This window comes from Heterocephalus glaber, unplaced genomic scaffold, assembly GCF_053883595.1.
Source record: "Heterocephalus glaber isolate CG9 unplaced genomic scaffold, H.glaber_assembly_v1.0 deba00000937, whole genome shotgun sequence".
NCBI classification, from domain to species: domain Eukaryota; kingdom Metazoa; phylum Chordata; class Mammalia; order Rodentia; family Bathyergidae; genus Heterocephalus; species Heterocephalus glaber.
In genome coordinates, this window is record NW_028258173.1 from 12781423 (window position 1) to 12806199 (window position 24777).

At 38.3% G+C, this 24777-nt stretch overlaps 1 protein-coding gene across 2 annotated transcripts; it reads right to left on the minus strand.

Moving 5' to 3' along the window:
• Nucleotides 1-369: 369 nt before the first annotated feature.
• Nucleotides 370-23263, minus strand: Prkar1a (protein kinase cAMP-dependent type I regulatory subunit alpha). Of its 2 annotated transcripts, none has more exons than XM_004870286.4 (11): nucleotides 23095-23263; nucleotides 19613-19795; nucleotides 14298-14468; nucleotides 10104-10195; nucleotides 9835-9896; nucleotides 8933-8979; nucleotides 8083-8241; nucleotides 5680-5740; nucleotides 4518-4639; nucleotides 3609-3690; nucleotides 370-2786 (listed from the first exon to the last, which is right to left on the minus strand). In XM_004870286.4, the coding sequence occupies exons 2-11, from the start codon at nucleotides 19787-19789 to the stop codon at nucleotides 2614-2616; spliced, it is 1146 nt and encodes a 381-aa protein (XP_004870343.1). In that variant the 5' UTR covers nucleotides 19790-19795; nucleotides 23095-23263; the 3' UTR covers nucleotides 370-2613. The 2 variants fall into 2 exon arrangements, with proteins under 2 accessions (XP_004870343.1, XP_004870342.1); XM_004870285.4 differs by lacking the exon at nucleotides 23095-23263 and adding an exon at nucleotides 22691-22808.
• Between the last annotated feature and the right edge of the window lie 1514 nt (nucleotides 23264-24777).

Here is a 24777-nt window from a genome sequence, read left to right on the forward strand (position 1 = left end):
TAGCTAAATGCATATCTTAAATTAAAACCAATGACATACTCATCTAGAAACGGTTTCCTCATTAAATCTGGGAAAGTTCCAAGGCCACAAAACTAATTTACCTTCAATAACAAGGAAATCTTTGGCTTTTGATTGAATCTTTCCTCCCATACCTTGGGGTAGGGTAAGTCTGCTACATTTCAATTACCCTTCATGCAAGGTTATGAGATCCAGCCTTTGACAAACTGAAAACAAACATTACTCTTTCAAAACACAGATCCCATAATTCACTTTCCCTTTTCATTCTTGCCCTCCAGAGTAGCAGATTTTGGGGGAAGGACAGAGGAAGATAGAAAGGAGAAAGGGAAGAAAAACTGATTCATTTAAGAATTTAAATTATTTAATCTTTTATTACTTGACCTACCATTAAGACACACTATAACAAAAGGAATAGCATATATTAGCACACACAATATAATCAGACTGGTAACCAGGAAACAATACAAAATGGTCCTCTGGCCATCTATACTTTCTAAAGCAGATCTCATAAATCGACTCATCAAATCCAGAAAAAAATGACTCCGTAAGCCCTGAATATCAACTGAGACAAATTACGCCAACTGTGATTTCTCACATACACTTAGACTGCACAAAAGATAAAGCTTTAAATGTAATAATTGTTAAATTTAGGCTTATCTTAAAATGTCTAAGATTAAAAACTACAAAAGGGAATATAGCAAGCCAAATGGTTTGAGTAAAACTCATTTAGAAAGCAGTATATGTATCAATACACATGAACATGATTATATACATATATGAAACTGCAATTTCATGGCATTCTACATAATTCATTTAAGTACATTTTTGGCATTTAAACAAAGATCAAATCAAGCTTTAAGCTGATAGGAACATAATTTTTATTTTTATGTTTTAAATATCAAAAAAGTAGCCAAACACAAAGTACAGATCATAAAAGCCTCATTTAATATAGATTGTGAAAATTAAAAAATTTTGACAAGGTGGCTTTCTATCCCACACTAAAATGTAAATAAAATTTCTCAGATTTCTATTCCAAGTTAGTAACAACCTAAAAACTTTTCAAATCTATGAAAAAAATCTACCTTGGCCAATTTAAATTACCTGGGAAAGGATAAGAGAGGGGATTATTAATCAGAACCAGTTGCACACAAGTGGAAAATACTTGCAGTCACTCCCAAATATAACCCTACATTATATATATAAATCACAATGAAAATAAAAGTGCCTACATTATGGAACTGTGAAATTTTGTTTAAAAAATAACAATAATAAAAATAAACTGTTGGTATCATTGGAATAATGTAACACATAAGGCTGGAAAATACTGAAATACAGTTAAGACTCAAAACACAGGTTTACTTAAAAAAAGAAAAAAAATGCCAGGGAAATATGGACTAGACAGGAAAGCCAGACTTTGAGCAGGAAGGCCTTTTAGACCACACACAAACACATCCTACCTACCTCTACCCCATCAGAAATTCTACTTGACATAAAAAAAGGAGGGGAAAAGGTTAAATCCAAGTACAAAAACTTCTTCCCAAATCTCAAGCCCCAGTGAATTTAGTGGAGGAAAATTTGCCATAACTAACTTTATCTACCTGGTTCCTCCCTTTAGCAACATAACCTCCATTTTTCCGTATGACATTTGTTCCATCTGTAGCCACTCAGCAAATCCAATCTCCTGGAATCAGAGTTTAGTCAGCACAGGAGATTACGCTGGAGTTAACTGAAGGTTCTATGCTAACCAAAAGCTCTAAATTAACAACCAAGAACATAGATCTCAAATTCTTATTTTCGATTTAGCATCTCATCATCAGTATTTGGCACTAGCTGGATAAAAGTCTAATCAGACTTGTGGGCTGAGGCAGATGTAGTTAAACCACAACCCAATATTTGCAGTCTCTGATTTGGTTTCAAACTTAAAAGGCAGATATAGATAGCCACACATAAAAATATTTCAGAATGAGAGAGGAAACATTAATAACAAGATATAAACAAACCAGGCAAAAATACCTTGGCAAATGAAAATTTAGGTTGGGGGGCTGAAACAATCATATCCATCTGATAATCAGCAAAAAAAAAAAAATGGGCATTTTTCCACTCTTTAACTAGTTTAATTACAAGCATATGTCTTTCTACTACACTAAGATTTTCTACAACCATTTTTCCTAATCCTGCAGCTTAATGAGAAATCATTATTCTATATAGAAATACAGCATATATACGGCCACAGTCTAAATATGCTTATAACCAGAAATTATATCACAAAAAATCTTGCACTGTTATATCATTACTCTATGGAAATCACTGGTGCTGGGATCCACCCTCACCAAAAGGCACGGCACTCACTGCCCAGGTGAACACTAACACTGCACAGAGAGAAGCAGTAACAGCAAAGTCCACAGAACTCTTGTATTTATTTGTGTACGAGCATTTAGTTAATGCTCCAAATTAAAAACGGTGCAATAAAAGCAACTTTTAATAATATAAAGAGACAAGAAGCTGCAATGCCAGCTGCAAGTAGGGACAATAAAGCAGTCTGCATGAGTGAAGCGTGGACTAGGGGAGGAAAAAGAGAGGCACAGGAGGCACATTTCAGACAGACAGTGACACAAAACTGTTGTACTGTTGGATGTTTCGTTTGAGGATATCTGAGCATGGGCCAAGGACACGTTCAAAACGAGGTCGGTCCAGCTTAACGCACTTCAAAGGCCCACGTGAAACCACAGTGGCAGCACGAGGACGATTCATCAGTAGTGCAATTTCACCTGGAAAAGAGAAAGGAGCAACGTAAGAGCAGGCCAATTCCCACAGAAACATTTCCCTAAAAAGTGTACTTTTGAGACAATAACAAAGGTTTGTTTCCTCACCATAACTTAGCACAGGCCACCCTAACTGTACATTTAGAGAAAAAAAAAAATTACCAAAGCCAGCTGTGGTAGTGTACACCAAAAATCCCAGCACCTGAGAGGCTGAGGCAGGAGGACACAAATCCAGGGCCAGCCTGACCTACACAGAGAATCCAGGGCCAGCCCGGACCACACAAAATTCTGTCTCAAAAAACAAACAGAAAGCGTCAACTAATAGATAAGACGATCGACAACTCAATTATTAACTGAATAGGGATCAAAATTTGATACTATTTTCAGAGCCAAAAAAGCAATTAAAATACAAAATTCAAAAACAAGTATCGCATGTTTCCTCTTACATGTGGGATCTAGAGAAAAAAAAGATGACATGAAAGTAAAAGGGCGACTATTAGAGAAGAAGGGGACCAGGGAGAAGAGGGAGAAGGAGAGAGAAGATGAACATGAGGGTATATTCAAAGTATGGGTATGCAATGAAAAAGTCACATAACAGGGCCAGGGATTCAGCTCAATGGTTTTAAGTGCCTGCTGCGCAAGCACAAGGACCCAAGTTCGATCCCCGGTACAAAAAAAAAGTCACATAATAAAACCTATTATTCTGTATAATTAAAATGCACTAATAAAAATAAAACTAAGATGACAAAATTATGAAATACTACAATGCTTCACTGTGCAGTAACCTAAAAGTACAGTACACATTTAATATGAGGGAATCTAACATACCAAAATAATCGGAAGGCCCCAGTCGTCCCACTTCAACAAACTCTTCATCTTCGGACCGACGTTGTAGCACAGCAGCTGTCCCCTGTAAGAAAATTACCAGAAAGCTAAACAAATACTTTCTAACCCAGAGTGGCATTGTAAATATCCTGTGCAATTTTAGCTATCTTGCAGAAAATGGAGGAGTGGGGGAAATCAGTGGTTAATTCAACACATCTGCGTTCATGTGGTAAAAGAAACTGAAAAGTTATGTCACCATATCAATTTTGATTCCTATTTAACCAGCATTCCTTGCTTGCAAGCTTCTTATCAAGCTAAGGTACCTGCTAACCACACTTGTTTAGCAAACTACAGACGGAGGACAAAACTCAATTTCTGTCTGTTTTGTAAATAACATTTTATTATAATACCACACCCACTCATTTATGTTTCTATGGCTGCTTTTGCACTATGACAAAAGTTGAATTTGCTTTGAATTTGCTATTTGAATACACATGGCAGGTAAGATTATCCAAGAACTGTGAAGATATAAAACAGTAACTTTTAGAATTTATTAACCATCTTTGAGCCTGATTTATCAAATACCACAAACAGTGCCATTTTAACAAGGATGGTGCAGAATCATTAGTTTGTTATACTGCTGAGGTTTTTTGGCTTACATGATAAATAGTAATTGGGTAATTCACTGTTTGGCTACTTGTGTCCAACATCCTTCCAGAATTAAGACTTGAACACTTTTAAAATAAAGCAGACTGGCAGAAAAACCAAATAAATGCATTTCAAAGTAAAAGATAATTTATAAGTAAAAGTGTCAGATATTCTCAAAAATTAAACCGGTAAATCAGAATTAGCCCTCCTTTTTCCACTTACGGTGTACAGCTTTGTAAAGAATCAAATGTCAAAATTCTTCACCTCTAATATAATGAAGAACTCATCCCCTGGTTCTCCCTGAACCACAATCTTCTGCCCATCTTCAAACTGGACTGGTTCCAATGCATCAGCTACTGTGAGACGCTCCCACTTGTCCAGAGACTCTGAAAGAATCCAAAGAATTTCTCTACATTATTTGGTGGTGCTAAAACTTTTAAAACACAGTATACAGAGATTCAACCATGCTTTAGTAATGTCTCAGAAAAAACACAGTTGTCAGTAGAATCCCCATCAGACGGCTCCTTAAGATACTTTAGTAGCCAGGTTAATCTATACCAACTGCACCCAGTGGCAAAGGAATAAGAAAATATGACCATTAAGTGTTCCTAAAGATTGCCATCAACACAAACCAAACTTATAAATATACTATACAAAAATAATACTTTCAACATCCATATTTTTCCAAAGGTTCAAACAAATAATTTACCCATTAAACTCCTCAGTTGAATTTATGAAAAAAGAACAGGAAAATAATATTTGTTCCCAAAGGAACTGAGACACTGAGTGAATGTGACTATTTTAAAGGGTAAAGAAGGAAGCAAAAAAAAAGGGAGAGGGGAAGAAGTCAAATCGCTGAATCAAAACAAAGGGCAAAAGAGTATCACGTTACTTATTCCTATCCCTGTTCCTAAACTCTAAGTTCTAATGCTTCCCAGTCTACATAACAAAACACACAGAATTGTCTCCAATTAACCTGCTTTATTTTAAATTTTGACATGTCTGTCATGTTTGCAGAGAATGCCAGCAAATGATATCTAATCTAGAGGAAATGCATTCCTGGAAATACTTTCCAGAACCAATGAATTCAGTGACAGAACTAGAGATGGAACATGTCCCAGCAGGAATAAGGGAATGTCTACAGTCAGAAGAGGACTCTTTAAACCCTTCTGTCTTTTTAGGAAGAATGAGCAGCACCTATACTTTCACAAACCTTTTCCCATGTCCAGTTACAGGATTAACAAACTCAACAGGTTCTAAAATTACTTTTAACTTACTCTTCAATATTGTTCCAAAACATTTCCACATGCTTTTTGTTACTATTAACAAAAATATAAATCAGTTTAATTTTTTAAGAAAGATAATGAGTTCTGCTGAGTATCATTAACACATTAGAAGTTCTCAATACAAACTTTCCAAAACTCACCTAAAATAGACACTTTACTAAGGAACTCTTCATACATTTTTCGCTTTCTCAGTGTGCTTCCCTATAAATTAAAAAAAAAAAATTATTATACAATGTTGTGAAATATGTTTCAAATAAACTTTTTTTAAAAAGTCAAAGCTTGCCAGGGATTTAGCTCAGTGGTTTCGTCACCTGCCATGTAAGCCCAAGGACCCGAGTTCAATCCCCAGTAAAAAACAAACAAACAAACAAAAAAAAAGTCAAAGCCTGCTGCTCCTGCTTCTGGACTTGTGATCATTTTTCTTCATGCTGAAGACCGATGAGACCCTAAAAAAGCTCTCTGTTACATGCTCCCAAGAGGAACACCAGGCATCTTAGCTACATCGCACCACCAAGCAATGAAATGCCAAATAAGTAAAAGGTCAGTTCTCCAAAAACCACCAAGTAACACATGAGCAGTAGGTGGCTATACTCCCTGCACAGAATGCTCCCCCAAAACCTCAACCACCCAGACAGGGAAATAAACTGCTGCCACTTACACACTCCAAAGAAGTATCCCATTTCCCCCAAACACAACCACGTTATCTACAAAGTGGGTCAAATGTATCTGAGAGAAAAAAAGGGAGAAATACTTTCCTTTATAATAAAACTTCCTTATATAGTAAAATGCCTTAGCATCCCCTGCCAAAAATATACATGCCTATGTACATTATCTATGTGCATGTATACCTGTATATATACATACACACACAGTATGCACTCTACATCCACAGGTTTTGCGTCCAACATTCAGTCAAATGCAGATTAAAAATATAGACAAAAATTTTATCTGTACTGAACATGTAGACTTTTTTCATGACATTACTCTCCAAACAACGTAGTACAATACACCAACTATTTACATAGTATTTACTTTGTTATTAGATGTCAGCAAATAATCCAGAGATAATTTAAAGTATGAAGAAAAAGGAACCTTTCTACATTATTGGTGAGAATGTAAACTAGTATAACCACTATGGAAATCAGTATGGAGATTCCACAAATAAACTAAAACTAGAAATTCCATTTGACCCAGATATTCCCCTCTTAGGTATCATCCAAAACAAGTTAAAGCATCATACTACAGTGATATATGCATACTTGTGTTTATAGCAGCACAATTCAAAATAGCTGAATTATGGAAGCAGCCTGTATGTCCACTATCAAATGAATGGATAAAGAACATGTGGTATTCACACACAATGCAGTACACACTACTCTGCCATAAAGAAAGGTAAACTAGTCATTTGTAGAAAATGGATGCACTCTGAGACCGTAATGTTAAGTGAAATTTTATAAATCAGACACACAAGCATAAATGTTGCACGGCTTCTTGTATGAGAAACCCAAACTATAAATAAAGAGCAAAATAAAAGATTACAGAAGTATGGAGAGGTAGATCTTTCTCAAACGGGAAAGGGATCCAGAGATGGGGGGGGGATAAAAAAAAGGAATTAAGGTGTGTTATATACATGTAACAACTCCACAAAAGGAATGTAAGCATTTCGTATTGCAAGCATGTACCAGTAAAAAAAAAAATTTAAGTATACAGAGGATGTGCACAGATTATATGCAAACACTGCACCACTTTATGTAAGGGACTTGAGCATTTGTGAATTTTAGTATGTACATAAGACTTTCAGAAATAAAGGAAGATTTCAAAATATATATATATATGTATCCTGAATACCAAAAATGTTTGAAGTACATCAGACTGCATATTTTCAAATGCCCAGATGGGCTCTGCTAAATTTAAGAAAACCATTCAGAAAGGCCAATGCCATTAGCTAGGACTTAAAGATCCAAAGCTACTTTTTAATGTACCACAAAGTTCTCAAAAATTGTGTATTAACAGAATTGCCCCAACGGTTTTATTTCCCCTAGTAAAAGAGGACATATGTATTACTGACAACCCATTTTCAGTTTAGAGATGCTAATTACTCCTGAGTGGCCTTAAAAAACTCTATCCACTTTAAAGTAGCCCATCAGGCAATCTGTGGTGGGTAAGATTAGGTATATTAACATGCACCTATAGGCAAACTGATAAATTTCTAAACCCAATCTGACCATTACATATACACATTTTGTTTCCTGTTATTTCTGGCCGAACTTTTGTTCTAAAACATCACTGCCTCAATTGACATAATGAATAATGCTAAATAGGGCTCAATGCAAAATATCTGATCATTAAAAATAAGGCACACTGCTGGGGATTTAGCTCAGTGGTTCTGCTGCCTGCCTCGCAAGCACAAGGACCTGAGTTCGATCCCTGGTACCAAAAAAAAAAAAAAGGCATATTGTCATTTCAATTTTGTGATATTACTCAAACATTATTTACACAGATCAGAATTCTAAGTCACACTCCAAAAGCCCGTGGTGTCTTACCATAAGGATTCTTCTATAGCTGTCTCGGTCGATACCCCATAGTTTCACATTTGTCTTCGCTTTAACAGTGGCTGCTCTAGGTGTTCCATAAATCAAAGCCAGTTCTCCAAAGCTCCCTCCTTCCCCAACACTGGTTGCCCATTCACTGTTCACATATACCTAAAATGCAAAGGACACCAAAGAAGCATTTTTCTCTACATATATACAAGAATGTGTTAAAAACTCTCAAACCTTTATGAAAGATCAGACTCCTAAACTTGTTTAAAAAAAAAAAAACAGTATAGATTATGTTTTCAGAACACAGCAAGACAAAACAGTCGAATTCTGACAATGTCTTAAATATGCAATTATCTGATATGAAAAAAGTTCTCTGTAGGAATGAAGGAAAAAGATCAGCTAAGCACTAATATCAATGACATACATTTACTATATATTTACTGTGCTGAGCACTGTACCAAGCATTTTACTTGCATTAGGTCACGGAATTTTTTAACAATCCTACAAGATCAGGGCTATTTTTGTCCCCATTTCATTGGTAAACAAGAGTTACAGAAGAAAGCTACACTAAGTTTCATAGCTAATTGCCAGGTATAGACTCTCCTTTACTGTATTTTGATCTTACTTCCCAGCATACACACACTTTACTACAAAAGCAAAAGCTGTAGCTATAGAAATTATCTATAAAAAGTCTGTGTCATAAAAATACTGGGCAAAAGGTGCTGATGCAATCTGACCTAAAGAGCTGTAATGGCTCTTCAGCACTTCAATAATACTTATTACTTCTTAGAAGTAATAAAAATCAAACAATAACTTTTAAGATTATTAACAAATTTGTATTATTAAATCTTACATCCATCTCTCCTTGATCAATCACATAGAAGTTATCTCCTTCATCACCTAAAAGAGAAAAAAAGGCAAAAAGAACAACATTAGTATAGAAGAGCATACTAAGATGAACACAATCTTTAAGAAAAAAAATCCAGCAATATATTTTCAGTCACAGGACTGATCAATTTTATTCTCAGTAATCTCATTTTAAAGAGTATCTGGCAGGGGATTTAGCTCAGTGGTTTCACCGCCTGCTGTGCAAGCACAAGGACTTGAATGCGATCCCCGGTACCCCCCCCAAAAAAAAGAATATCTAAAAAAACCAAAAAACTTTGAAAGTTACATATATGTACAAAGTTATTAACTCCTATGCACTCTAGAACAAGGCAAGAAATGATTCAAATAGTTAATAGCAAAATATCAGACTGTCACAAAATGGGAAAATATGTGGTTTATGAAGATCCATGAAAATGTCAAGAATAAGAAAACAAGAAGATATCCAACAGGTTATATTCATGTCAATCTGGATAGCAATAAAAGGTAAGAATCTGTAGGAGACACAAAATCTTACAAATAGATTGCCTACATAATAAAGAATATAGGTACTTTATTTCTATTTTAAAAGTGCTTAATAACCAATACAAATATGAGATCTGTATTGTTCTGAAATTCCCTACAACATTTAACTTAAAAATAGGCATTTCCTTTAACAAGTTTAAACAAAATTGTATTAGAAATATTAATCCCTTAATGTATTTTTAGTGCCAAGAACTTTTAATTAAGAAAATCCAATAGTATTAACAGAAAGTAGAAGGATCAAAGAGGAAAACAAACTCCAACAAAAGAAAACCAAAACAATCAATCCTCCAGTCTCATCTGCTCTTCCATAACCATACTACATGTCACAGAAATAGCAGCCCTTACCTTGCTGAATAACTGTCTCTCCAGCAATAAAGGAGACTGGAAACATGGCATCAAAAATATCACTGCAAGAGACAGAAGGCCTAGTCTTAGATTTCACGAGTCTCTTCTATGGAATTCCAGTATTAACCTAGAATTAAGCTCCCAGTTTTTCAGCTCAATTGTCATTTGGTGAACAACTAAGAACCTCAAAACTTGCAATAAATGCTGGCAATAGTTTGAGACCACACCCTAAGTGAAAAAACAGTATAAAAAAAAGAACCTGCTCTTACCTTCTTTCATTATCATCAAGATGTGAAAACAGCACATTTTTTTCAATGGCTTTGGCCAAAGCAGCCATTGTCTTATAATCTTTTGGTATAACCTAGAAAAAAATTGAAGGTCAAATGACAATTCCATACACCAAAAACATTTCATGTTTGCAATGTGCATTTCAATTAAAGGTCAGGCCACCTTACAGTATTTAAATGAGACTGTTTTGAGTTAAGTATTTTCACTACAACACTCTTAGACAATCACTGATTCACAAAGTACTCACCAAGTACTGACTAATCAATCCCTTTGCCTATAACCAGGCATGTATTTAAAGGCCACTACTTGGTTCCCAGTTAACAACTAAACAAACCAAAAACATCTGCCCAACATCACTGTCCTAAGGCAAAACTAAGTTGTTTCAATTTTGATTTTTCTGTGGTAGTGGGGGGACCAGGCCCTTTGCACTAAGCTACATCCCCAGTCCTTTTTATTTTCTTAAGAGCATAACACCTGATTACAACCACCTATCCCATATTTTTCTACTGTAAATTTTTACTTTAGCATAATAGTAGCCTGCTGTGCAACTCAGTAGCTGCACACGGGGGATACCGGAAGCAATCTTTGTTACACACTCGGTACAATGAATAGCAAGGTGTGTCCATGTGTGCAAAAGTGTCAAACCAGGATTTTTACCCATATAATGCTTGGACAGCAGGTTTTACATGTGTTTACCTGAGCATCACAGGAAATAAAACACACCCACACCACTCTTCTGTTACGAAAACATGTATTTTACCAGAATGGAATGCGGGTGTGACTCACAGTAGCTGGGCCTGGGGAAAGCAAAAACCCATCTGTGTGTTCACCCACTTGGCAAATGAACAAGGTGTGTACAGGAACTCCAAAGCAGTAACAGGTGAATGGTAAATACCCATCAAATGCTCACTGCTAAATTTCTGTGCATTTAGGATTTATATTAAAAAGAAGTTTTCTTTTGATTTTTCTGGTATAAGTAGCCCAATTCAGTACAATGACACATGAAAAACCAGATTTGCAAGTTTTAGCAGAGGTTGAAAATGAATCATCGTATTACTAATGCTTGGATGAAGATGATAATGACTCTGACTTTGGCCATGTGAGCCAAAGCTCTTGTGACAATGAAATGGAGCAAGAATCGACTAATATACATCCAGGGCATGCAGACCTTCTTGATTCAGATAACAAAGACAACAGCAATGTGAGTACATATTTGACTAGTTGAAATGGTACAAAATGGTCACGCCACCAAGTGGAATGATCCAATATTAGAACTAGGCCCAAAAATACAGTGGGGATCTTGCCAGGGGTGAATCTTATTGGACAGAATGCCAGCCCTGCCATTCAATGTTGGAAATTGTTTGTAACAGATGAAACGCTACAAGATATTGTGAAATACACAAATGCTGAAATACAAATAAAACATTCTGTGTGCACCAATAGCCATACTCAAAAATGTATTTATTATGACACCTTACTAGCTGAGCTGAAAGAATTCATTAGTCTTCTTTACTTATCAAGGCTTTCTCATGGTAATTGTAGGAATGTAAAAACTTATGGAAAAGCAAGGGTGTGAGGTTTGTAGATGATACTGAAGAGATTTGGTTTCCTTCAAAACTGCCTCAGGTTTCATGACAAAACCACCCACCAAGAAAGAAAAAGAACTGATAATCTAGCTGCTATCAGCTCACTGTTTGAGAGATTTGTGGGTAACTGTCAAACAATGTACACACCATCTGAATACAAGATTACTGATGAACACCTTGCAGCATTTCATGGTCACTGTAGCTTCGGGCAATATATGCCCCCAAAAAACCTTTCAAAATATAACATAAAAATGTATGCATTTGTAGATGTGAACTTATTATGTTTCAATTTAGAAATTTATCCTGGAACTCAGCCACTAGGTCCTTATTCACATAGTAACAAACCAAATGATGTGAACAGCTTTTTTGCTCCCACCTCCCAAACCAATTGGAATGTGACAGTCAACAATTGGTTTATCAATTTTCAACTGAAGTTGCAATTGCTAACAGAGCATAAGTTGACCAGTGCAGCAACTGTACACAGGAACAAAGCAGTAATTCCAAATGAAATGTTGCAATTTCAAAACAGAGAACTGTATAGTACAGTTACTGGATTTCAGAAAGATGTAACATTGGCCTTGTATATGGCAAAGAAAAACAAACTAGTACTGATATCAACACTGCACCATGATGGAAATATTGATAGGGAAACCTCGAGGAAGCCTAAGATGCTTAATTTTCTACAACAAAACTAAAGGCAGAGTAGATGTTGACACTGGCCAATAGCCGTGTTTTACTTCATCCTAAACATATGTAGCATATACAGTGTGATAGTTCATAAAGAAAATAGCAAGTGGAAAATACCACGGAAAAATTTTCTTAAAGGACTAGGACTGAAACTCATAAGACATCATTTACAGCAGAAGAAAAACAAACTGTTTCTGCCCAGGGCACTACACAAAAAATTTGTGGAGCACACTAGTAAGCTGACAGGTGAACAGGCCAGCACAGTATCACAGAGACCTACTACAACAGGAAAACCAAAAAGATGTCAGCTGTAGGGCCGGGGATTTAGCTCAGTGGTTTCGCCACCTGCTGCACAAGTGCAACAACCCGAGTTCGATCCCAGGTACCCCAAAAAAAAAACAAAGATGGCAACTGTGACCTACAAAAAAAGGACAGAAAAACAAAACATACATACTAACAGTGTAAGTGATACTTGTGTATGATATGAAACGGGCAGTTTTCATGTGTGAAGACTGCCTTGGGTGTGACAGGTGAAGCAAAGATTATTTCTGTGGTAGACTTTGGGGCGGGGGGGGCAGGGTGTACTGTACCAGGGATTGAACTCACCACCTTGCGCTTGCAAGGCAGGCATGGTGCCACTGAGCTAAATCCCAGGCCCATCTGTGGTAGACTTTTGTTTGTATTAACATTGTAATTTACATAGGTTTTTATTTCTGATGTTATCTTTTAGGTTTTGTAAGCAAGTAAACAACTGATGTGAAAATGTTTATTCTAAATGTGCAATACGTATTAAGAATTTTAATACTTTATTTTATAGATATTTTATGTTCCTGTTAACTACACATTGTCTAAGAAATTTCCTGACAAAACTCCAAGACCAATGAGATACCAAATATGTCCTACAAAAAGGCCAGAAAAGCAAAACATATGTGCTGTCAGTGTAAGTGATACATGTGTATGGAACATGTTATTGTCATGTGTGAAGACTGCCTTTAGGTATGATAAATGAAGTATAGATTTTTTTTTTGTAGCGTTCTATTGGTATTTTTCATCATAGTTCATATAGGACTTTGTTATTTTTTAAACTCTATGCAACAAAAAAGTCGATGTTGAAAAATTTAATGTTTTTTATAAACATCCAATAAATATTATTCAAAACTTTATTTTTTTGTTAGGTACTTATTAATATAATAAAACTCACTCATAAAATGAAAGTAACAGAAATACTATACAGAATAAACATGGATATTTTACTTCCACAACAATGCCCCTTTATGACAAAATTGGCGTTATGCCCCAAGGGTTAAGACAGGGTCTCACGAAGTTGCCCAGGCTGGTCTCAAACTTAGGATCCTCTGGCCTCAGCCTCCCTAAGTGCTAGGATGAAAGGTAAGCACCACCATGCATAGTTAAAACTAAATATTTTTTTAACTGGTGCCTTTTGGTACTGTTAGTTTTATAAGCCCTAAGGGCTTGGAATTCTAACCCCTACTCCCCTGGTCAAGGCTATTAGCATAACTCAAAATCGCCAGCTGGCTCTGAGAAAGAAAAGAGTAGGATGAACGAAGACTGTATGATAAGAGGTTAAAAGTTGTACATGAATTACTGTAGAGAGTATCAAAAGGCTGGTACCAGAATATAAGAGAAAAAGGAGTACTTCCTGCTTCTTCAACTGCAAAGCAGCAGGAAATGATGAACCCTCAGAATGCACCCATGTACTGTATTGGTTTATAATCCCTAATAGTTATTTCCTCTGCTGTCATGCTGTTATAGAACTCTATCCTCCAGTGTTCAATAACTACTTTTGTCTTTATTTGAAGTAGTACATGCACTCATCAAAGGAGACTAGATTGTTAAGTGGGTCCCAAAAACATTTCTTCAATGTTAAGATATCAAAACTACCTTTCTAACATATGATGCAGCATCTTCCTCCGTGTAGACTTCCGCACTGATAGCACCACGTCGCCGGCGACCCTTCACCACTGGGTTGGGAGGGGGAGGAGAGATTTCATCCTCTCTAGAGTCTGTACGGGTACCTGCTTTCTGCAGATTCTGAATCTGCTTTGCCTCCTCCTGAAAGAAATTACAGCTATATAAAATAAGATGCCTCAGCACCAGCATGTGAAGTTGGTATTCTTGTATTCCAATGACAGTCCATCAAAAATAACTTCAAATCTCTTCACCTAGTGCCAATGTAAGGAGAAAACACCAACTCCAAAGGGGAACAAAACAGAAGTTTGAAAAGAGACTGTTGCATGAGACTGTTTCTTAGATAGTAACAGATTAGGAATACTCAACATAAGTCATCAGCACAGGAACACAGAACACAAATAAAAAATTAGATTTTATTTTAAGAATGGACTGACACCAATGATTTATAATGCAAATAGCAATATACTGTAAAACAAAATCCTGGGAATTAGGGGTTTTTTAGTAAAAGACACCCACCCCCAAAAGCACTAAAAGAATAGCAACGCAAGCAAAGTAAAATAATCCAACAATGTCTAGATTACTGAATTACCTCATTAATTCAATGAGCATTTTCTGGATTTGTCATGTCACAACCATGACTAGGAAATGACAAGAAGAAAACAAACAGGAAAAGGTCCAGAGCCTACGTAATATCCATTCTAGCCTGGGTCCCAGATACAGACAAAAAATAAAGATAACCAACAATAAGAACTGATAGCAATGTTCTTCCAGCAAAGGTTTATTATCAGGGCTCACATTTGAAGTTAAAGAGTAACCTCATTTTTTAAAACTGTTCCTTATTGAACCAATTCAAATAAAAACTGAAATCAACTATTAAACACACTCTTTTCAAATCTAAAGCCTTAAAAAGAAATTCTTCTCAGTAAAGATTAATGACGACTGAGATAAAAAGGAAAAAATAAGAACATGTATCTTCTACTTTTTCATTCATTTTCCCTATTATCCATTATTTTTCTAAACTATCTTTCAAATTTTAAGTGAACTTAGCATCTAAAATGATCAGGAAAAAACATGATAAATAAGAATCTGAGATGCCAGGTTTTCTTTGAGGGGGGGAGGTTGTGGTTTGTGGTAATGGGGTTTGAACCCAAGGCCTTCACATTCACCTATATCCCCTACCCTTAAGTTTTTAAAAAAATTTTTATTTCAAGACAGGGCTCCTAAGTTGCCCAGACTTGATGGGAACCTGCCATCCTCCTGCTTCAGCCTCCCATGTGCATCATCATCACATCCAGCCCTCAGCTCTGCTTTGGGCATCAAGGTAAACACAAAACTTCTACTGTACATATTTAGCAAGCTTAGAAGGATAACCAAAAAGGTTATCAAAAAGGTGTCAGCAGTGTTCATTGCTATTAGCAGAAGCACTGTCTGCTTTTTTCTTTTTTCAGAGTGAAGAGCTATACTTATTTCTTTCTCTCTCTCTGTCCCCCAACCCTTTTGCCATGCTGGAGTTAAATCTAGGACCTTTGCACTGAGTTACATCCCCAGCACCTTTCCTTTTTTGTCGATTTTGATAAGTGCCCAGGCTGGGCTCAGAACTTGCAATCCTTCAGCCTCAGCCTCCCAGAGTGCTGGGATTATAGTTGTGCCCCACCACACCCAGCTCAATCAAGAAAAAACACAATGAAAAAAATATACAACAAAAATAACTAATAAATCTATACATCTAATCGCAACTGTATTTACTAGTTTTCCTTTGTTTTTTTTAGTGGTACTAGGGATTTAACACAAGGTCCTTGCACTGAACTACATCCCCAAAACCTTGTTATTTTTTATTTTGAGATAGGGTCCAAGTTACTAAATTATCCAAGCTGGGCTCAAACTTGCAATCCTTCTGCCTCAGCCTTTCAAGGATTATAGGCTATAGTACTATGCCCAGTTTGTATTTACTTCTTGACTCAATAGTAATTCTGCTTCCAGAATTTATTCTAAGATATGTACATATATAAAACAATATATACACAAAAATATTTGTTCTATTAGTGTTCTTATTAGTGAAATATTGGAAGCAACCAAACTGTGATCAGTAGGGATGACTAAATATAGTACGGCCATACAGTGGGATGTCACACATGTGTTAAAAGAACAGGAAGCTTTTTATGTATCAATTTGTCTGCAAACACCCATATAATATCCCTCAAACACTGGCTTCTTCCAATAAAGCCAAATGGGTGGGAAGAAAACCTTTTATTGTTATACCTTTTTGTGCCTGCAGAATTTTGAACCATGTATAAATATATAATGTATAAAGACACAGTTTTTAGAAAACCACTTCATTTTCATCCTGGTAGTTTCAATAACTAGTAACGTTTTTCTATTCTTTATTAATGGAACTATAAAACTCAAGTCTCCCCCAAATTTAAAGAGCACAGATAAAAACACAAATTCTGTCCCTTAAATCTACTACTGGCGTTCAAAAAATTTCATGAAAAAATTCACAAATCTCATTTGGAACTGTATTTTACTTAACTGAATTTCTGATAATTCTGATGTAACAGAAGCATTTTAATTTTAACACTGTTTCCTAAATCATGAGTCAATCTGAATATCACCTAATCTTGGTGACTCAGCCATCACGGAGATGGATCAACTTCTAGTACCTACTATGATACACTTTCATATCCTTACTCCTGCTGCTATTATTCAGCTGTGAGTCTGCCTCTTCAGCTCTTTAACTTATTAAAACAAAACTTTGTAGTCTTCTTACTGGTTAATTATGTTTTTGACTCTTCTGTTATGTTCTGTGTTATATTCTCCATTATGTTCTCAACTGTTAAGATTCAAATTCTGTCCCTAACACTTACTTATGCTTACACAAGAATTTTTTTTTTCCTCCTTGCCCTTGCTATTCTTCTTGTAGGCGAGGTAAACTTCCCACCCCCTACGACTTGGGGCAAGGCCATATGACTTCCTTTGGCCACAGAGTGTAAGTGGACCTACCACAGCATTAACTAACGCTAGTGTGAGCTGGCTCTGTCCCACCACCGGCCCCTTGAGCTTCTGTCCTTTCTCTGCCTTGAGAACAGCATGCCCTATATAGTGGCTGTGCCTTCCACTCTGCCCCAGAACATGACATGTGGAATGAAGACAAAGCCTAAGCCCAGAAAAGCTGCATATGACCAAGAAATAGAGTCTGGTGACCAAGAAATAAGCCACTGAAATTTGGAGGTTATATGACACTACAGCAATAGCTGACTTACTACACTGTATGACCACAGCCAAGTTACTTCATTTCTTTTGGCTCTACCTACTGCCTCTGTACAATGGTGATAATCACCTACCTCACACATTTGAAATGAGTCTGCATGCGTGTCAAGAGCTTTCCACAGCAGCTGGCACATAGGAGACACTCAAAGGTGGGAGCTATTATTATTCCTCTTATCTACAGACAGGCAAGGTTCTAATAAATACATGCATAAATGAGCACTCAAACTCCAGATAATGGGCTGAATTAAAATGCAGCAGCTTTCAACAGACAAAATGAGAGTTTTCTGTGCATTTCTTACAGGGTAAAGGATCCAGAAATGTAATCCTCAAGTAATGAAGAATAAGGCAGTAAGAATGTGACAGGACTCAGACATAAATATATAAAACAATGGCCTGTTAAAAAATTGAAAATTTTACATTAAAGTCCTAGTATATATATTCACCTTAGCTAAAGGAATGTATGCAAAAAGCACATTAAGCTATAATTTTTATTAAGAGATTTTTTTTAAAAGGCCAATACACATTAAATCTAAAAATCTCATCTGCAAAGAAGCTACCCTAATAATCTTTTCTTGCATTCCACCTTGGTTAATCCTTAAAACAGTCCTGTGGTAAATACAGGCTTTGAAACTAGCCCCACACATTTAACGCTCCCTATAAAAAGATACACACTTAATGTCTCACCAACTTAATCCCTTCATTTGATGGTTTCTATTGATGTCCAAAGAAGAAGGATCACCTTACAGTGACCTATTTCAGAACCAGATCTCCAGGAACGCACTTGATTTCAAAACAGGGAACACTCGTGGCCTGGCTCCACAGTACTTCCACTATTTGGAAACTGCTTAAATAAAAGAAAGCCAGAATTTCTACTACGATTCCAAAGCAGCAAGTAGGTATTCATGGAGACTGGTTAGCAGTTTTTTTAAATTTTTTTCATTTTTCAATTACTCTAATCATGGTATTAAATAACAATTTCAATAGTTTTCAGGGAAAGAGAAAATACCTTACTAATCTAGCAAACATTTTCTTAAATCTTAGTGTATAGATTCAATTACTAAAAAATTAGCTGGTGAGAAATTGCCCAGACCACCATTTCTATTATACAACTAGATAATTAATGATCACATATCAAAGAAATATCCCTCAACTAATTCATGATCATTAAATATTTATTGTACTGATTTACAAAAGTGAATCAAATACTCAAAACATTTCATGATCCAGACTTTTAACTCATCATTTCTGAGGAAAGCAAACTGAATCACTGTTCCTGTTGCAAAATTGTCATCTTCCTTAGAAATGCACATCACACTGACATACACACAATGATGAAAAATAGGGGGAACAAGTCCTAAACAAACCTACAGGGTAAAATTTGACAACCATCAATCTTGCATCTCCAGAATGAATTCATCTAGATATACTCTACAGTCTACAGTAAAACAGACTTCAATACTTGAGAATTTCTGACGTATCAGTCACAAGCTAGAATCAACTGTTTACTTACACTTGTTTTCAAAGGTAAAATAAATTTAACTTTGCTTGCTTTGTTGAAGATAAGTACTAACTACTATTGTACTATTTCTGATCAGTTTTATGTTATAATTAGTTTTATGCACTAATTAAAAGTTACAAGGAACATACCTGGAAACTCTACTAGTCAAAGTGAACTTAGAGGACGGATACATTTTCTGATAAATTCTACTGGTTCAGAATTTTTAAATTATTAAAAACATTTTAACTGCATTCTTTTTTCGTTTCTGGAGACATGGTCTCACTATGTAGCCCAGGCTGGCCTCGATCTCACAGCAATCCTCCTGCCTCTGCCTCCCAAGTGCTGGGACTACAGGCATTCACCACCACATCTGCTTAAATGCATTTCTCATTTGAATTTTTTCCCAACTTCTTTGGTCAGAAATCCTTTCCTTTCAAAAGGTACAAATTAGCAACACTCCAAAGTATTAATTTTAACAACTGTCAGGGTCCTCATATCATCTCCCCACGTTTATTTTTACCTTCTCCAATCTCTCAAAGTATTCCCTAAGGAACGCCATGGGTCTCTCAGGTCGAGCAGTGCACAACTGCACAATAGAATCCTTGAGCAGCGCCTGGATGTTGTGCTTCTGGACATAGAGTTCACATTCCCGGAGACTGCGCTCCTCCTCACTGGCGGCAGTACTGCCAGACGCCATGGTTCTCTGCAAAAAAAAAAAACACATATGCGTGTTTAAACTATTTATAAAGCACAAACACTAATTTGGCCTTTTGACATTAAATTTATTAGGCAACTGACTCATAGAAAATTTTTCCTTGCTAAATAGGATAGAGACTGAGTAAAACAAAACTTGCATTCTTCCAAGTAAGTGCTTCGTTTAGGTCCTGGTGTAAGATCTGGGCTCTGCGGGCAAGTGAGAGACAGTTATCTTCAATATGAGCCACCATCCCTGCAGAGGCAGGCTGCTAAGGAGTCAGGCCTTTAGGGAATTTCATTCAGATCTCTCTAGCAAAAGAAATCATGATGACGTGGGAAATGTGTAATTGGTAAACAGCTCAGAGAATTACAAGGACACACAAGTCAGCTCTAAGTGAAAGCAAGGCAGCACAATGAAAAACATCTGATGTTTCCCTTAGACACTCCTATCCCATGGGAGTGTCCTAATATCACACCACAAATCACTCGCAAAGGAACTGATTCGCCGCCAACTATTAGTATAAGCAAAAGTTTTTAAACCCAAAACTTCAGATGAGTTTTAAAAGCAAACTTTTATTCTGAAATCTTTTACCAGATTCCAGCTCTAAGTGATACTACATTTACCAGTGATGAAAGAGGAAAAGTCCTGGGGGGGGGGGGGAGTGAGGGGACCTTATCAAGGAAATTTTTAAAAATATCTCTACCAAGAAAATGGTCAAAACATTTTTTTTACATTATATATTCTCCTTTACTGTTACTGATATAAACTGCTTTAACTATACTTAGAAAAACAACAATAATTAATACAAGGAGAGGTAGCAAGGAGCAAACATTCACAATTCAAAACATTTTCTTTATGTGGACAGAAAAATACTAAAACACATGTTTCAAACCTACATGATGAGTCAATAAACTACATTTAGTGGATCATAAAACTAGCTTGAAATGAAGTAAATAAAAATATAATAATGAGCAGCTAACTTTACCCTAGAATTAAAAACAGTAATTTAACAGGGCCATTCATACACTATTTTCCTTCCAACTCATATTTACTAAGAAATTAAGTTCAGAAGAGTGTGTTCCCCTCCACATTGCAACTAAATACAGCATTAATCAGATTTCTTACAGTGCACACAAAACGAAATAAAACATGTAAAAAATAAATACTAGAATAAAGAGCTTTTCTAAGTGCTACATTATTACTTTGTTTCGACAACGTTCATGATAAAGGTCAATAACAAATAGACTAATTAACAGACCATGAGAAAATTTGTGGCTCCATGACAAGCACATAAATTAGAAGTCATGGAAAGGGGACCATGTTGCTACTTCAGAAATAAATATTTAGAAGTTTATATACCGCAGATGTGCACTAGCCACTTTTCCAGGACAGATAATCATGAAATGAAAAACCACTTCAGTATAATTTTCTGTATTTCAAATAATACTAAAAGCCACCAATAACAAAATGATAATCGGATTATTTTTTTATGCTTCAGGAACATCAATACATGCCTTCAATTAATCAGAAATATGCTAAAATCAGATCTTTGGCAAGCAATGATTGTTGGGTCTAAGAGATTAAAATTTTTGTTTGAAACAAACTACTGTATTACAAAAATACGTCACTGGTAAAGACAGTACATGAACAAAATATGCTCCAAGATTAATGCGTCATCATGGGAACCCATGAATGACCAAATTTCATGGCCTAAGTATTTTTAATCAAAAATAACTGGACTGATTCTATATTTGTACTTAAATTTAAGAGCCCAACAACGTCTTCATTTCCCCCCCAAAAAAATTTAGCTAATTTAAAATCGTCACTGCAATTAAAGAAAACAACAAAAAAAAGAAACTGTCAACGCATATCTCCATTCTTAATAAGAAACCACTCAGATTCTTTCTTTTGCAAAGTCAACTGTCATGAAATGTTGTTTAAAAAGAATCGGAGGAAATATTTACAACTGAGTAACCGTTCCTAACTCCGACCGCATCCCCTAAAGCCTGCCAACTAACACTTCCTTAGGGTTATTTTGACGAAATGGGAGCTTTCTTCCCTCTGCTGAAAAAGGAATCCTCAAATACGGTAGTGAGTGGGCTGGCACCACACAAGCACTGAGCCAGAAGGGTTAAAAGGCACCGCGTATACTTTCTAGAGGAAGGGCAGGAAAGTGCCCTTCACTTAGGCCACCGTCAGGACTACAAAATGAAGGAAGCCGTCCCCACATCCTACGCTACTAGTAGAGTTGGTGAGGAGGCCTCGGGGATAATCGGGCAAAGAACGGAAGTTAAAGGGGACGGAAAGAAATTGAACCAGAGGAAGAAAGCTGTGTGGGCGGAGAAGAGGGAGGGTAATCCCGGGAAGGAGAGGGAAAGTGACGGCTGGAAAAGACAAGGAGACGCAGTGTAGACTGTAGACGAGAAAATGCTGCCGACTCTCAACCTGCACCAGAATGGGGTGGGGGGAGCCCAACTGCGAATTCCGGTAAAATCTAGCCGTGGTGAGTCAGGAAGTGGGGGAAGGAGTGAAGGCGACACGGCAGCAGCGCGCTGGGCGGAGGCGGCCGTGCGCGGGGGGCTGGGGGGCCAGCGCAGCCGGTGGGGCGGGATGGGGGCGTGAGGGGGATGGGAGAATGGGGGTGGGGGCGGGCCGGCCAGGAACCCCCGCACGGCGGACCCCCGAGTGCGCTGGGCCTCGGGGGTGCAGCCCGGAGCCGCAGACCCGGCCCGGAGCGTCCGGCCCGCGGGGAGGCACCGCCGGCTGCGGAGGTGCAGGGGGTGCGGCCGTCCCCCCGCAAGTCGCTCTCCATGACGCCATCTTGGATCGGTCCAGCGCCCCCAAACGGGCGGTGGGGCGACGAAGCTCACCGAGCCGGGGCTCCTGGCTGACCCCACTCACCTGGGGCTGGCGGTGGCGGCGGGCGCGAAGCTACAGGTGTCAGGTTGCGGTGCTGCCGAGCTCCGTCAGTGCTTCGCTCGCAGCCGCGGTCCTGTCTGCGATAGCAACTCAGCGACGGCTCCACCGGAAACGAAACGGCCGCAGCCAATCAGCGCTCGGCTGTGACGTCAATGTGCCTCGCTTTGGCCAGAGATGTCGCCTTGACAACCTTAAAGGCGCAAGGTCCTCGGTTCCTCCCCCACCCCTCGTTGAAGGACCCTGAAGGTTCGTCGCCCTAGCCTCATCCTCCAGCCCTTCTTTCCATACTATGTCGTCCGTTATCCTCAGGCCTTTCCTCGTTCCCCGACTCTTTCCCCACTCTCTGGCAGGGCTCTTCTCTCCTCCAGTCACCGGCGCCCCCTTACCTGTCCCTTTCTGAGTGTCTCTGGGCCTCTTTCTTCCGCGCTTCCCCCCTCGCGCTCGGCCGTCGCGAGCGTCCCTCTTCTCCTGCGCTGCTCTCCTTCCTGCTCGGTCCAGCCTCCCTGACGCCTCCGCCTTTTCTCTCTCCCTCCCGTCCCGCCCCCGCCCCGGCGGACCCACGTGGGGCGTCTGGGGTGACAGGTGGGCGACTCCGCCCCGGCCCCGCCAGGGGAGGCCGCTGGCCGGGCGGAGAGGCTCCCGCCCTTTCCAGGCCCCAGCGGAGGCCCCGGCGGATCTGCAGCAGCTGCGTCGGGCCGGGCGCGGGCGGATGCTCGGGATGCGCACGGACAAGCGGAGCATCCAGTGCTTCGTCTGCGCCGCTTTGGCCTCGAGGCTCTGGCCTGTCATCCGGTCCAGGAAATATGAGCCCATCCGAGTCTCTGCGGGACACATCAGACAGCTCTGTGGTCACTGATGGGCACAAGACAGAAAAGGGCTGTGTCGGGTCCGAGAGGAAACCCGGGTCCTTCTAGAGCCTGAAATTCCCCTCGTCGTCGTCATGCCAGAGCGTGCAGGTTGACACAAACGCTCTGTAATCACTCAACAAATCTCAGTCACCAGCCAAATCTGCACTACTTTGAGGCAATTCCAAGGAATAAAGGCGACATCTTTACTCCTTCAGCCATTTTTTTCCATGGTGAATGACGAAGGTAGACAGTATCAGACATATAAAATGGCCAAATGAATAAAGATGGACTTTCTAGGACATGGACCCAAGTCTCTGGCTGGCAGCTGTTATAGTTGCTTCTTGCTATAATTCTAGGGCTGCATGTGTAAAATACATGATGGACTTAACACTTAATGCCAGGAAAAGTAAAATATCTGGCTAACAATGTTATATTAATTGTAGGTTGAGATATTTTAGCTATGTTAGTTTAAATATTATTAAAATCTTTTTTTTTTACTTTTTTCATAGAACCTTTACAATTTGCAAGTTATAGATATCTCCCATTATATTTCTCTTGGGCAGTGCTGCCGCAGGAGCCCATCTTCTCCTCTAAATCCACCAAGTTTTGATAAAGGTCCTGCTTATCAAGACTTTTTTTTAATCTAGTGCCTAGTTATGAATATCCCTGCTTTCTGAAGGTCAGAGAAGGCACAGGAAACATCAGAAGGGCTGCTTAGGCCTTTGGGGTGGAAGGTAGAGGGAAGCCGCTCCTTTCCCTGACACCCTTTGGACCCTTGGCCTTTCTCCAGAGATGAGTGAAATGGGAGATTAAAGACAGAGCCTCGGTCATATAGGATTTCATCCTTGTCAGTAGAAAGAAGGGCTGATAAACTGAGCCCTAAGCTAGCAAGGGGGAGCGGGAACTTGATAGCCTTAAGCAGGCCTGGTCCTGTTCTGGGAAGAAAACATTGCAGTCAGATAAATCTGAGTTTGGTTTCAGGCTCTGCCATCTCCGGTAATTGACTTAATCTCCATGAGCCTCACAGTTTCCTCTGGCATAAAAGAATAAACAGGGCTGTGTTAAAAATAAGTAATAGAAGTAATAATAGCAAGCATAGGTATAGCACTTGACTATGTTCTGGACACTGTTCTAAGTGCTTTAGACATAATTAGTTTAATTTTCACAATAATTCTATGTTGTGGGTGTTATTATTGTTACAGAAAGAATATGAGACAAGAA

Bases quoted from the DNA above. Each gene is read 5' to 3' on its own strand.
- Prkar1a (XM_004870286.4), bottom strand. From the start codon at position 19,789: ATGGCGTCTGGCAGTACTGCCGCCAGTGAGGAGGAGCGCAGTCTCCGG. The intron at 3,691-4,517 runs GTGAAGAATTTT...ATTTTCTTACAG, and splicing joins AGTTCTTCATTATATTAGAG to GGGACAGCTGCTGTGCTACA. The intron at 2,787-3,608 runs GTATGTTAGATT...TCTCTTTTCCAG, and splicing joins GGGGCCTTCCGATTATTTTG to GTGAAATTGCACTACTGATG.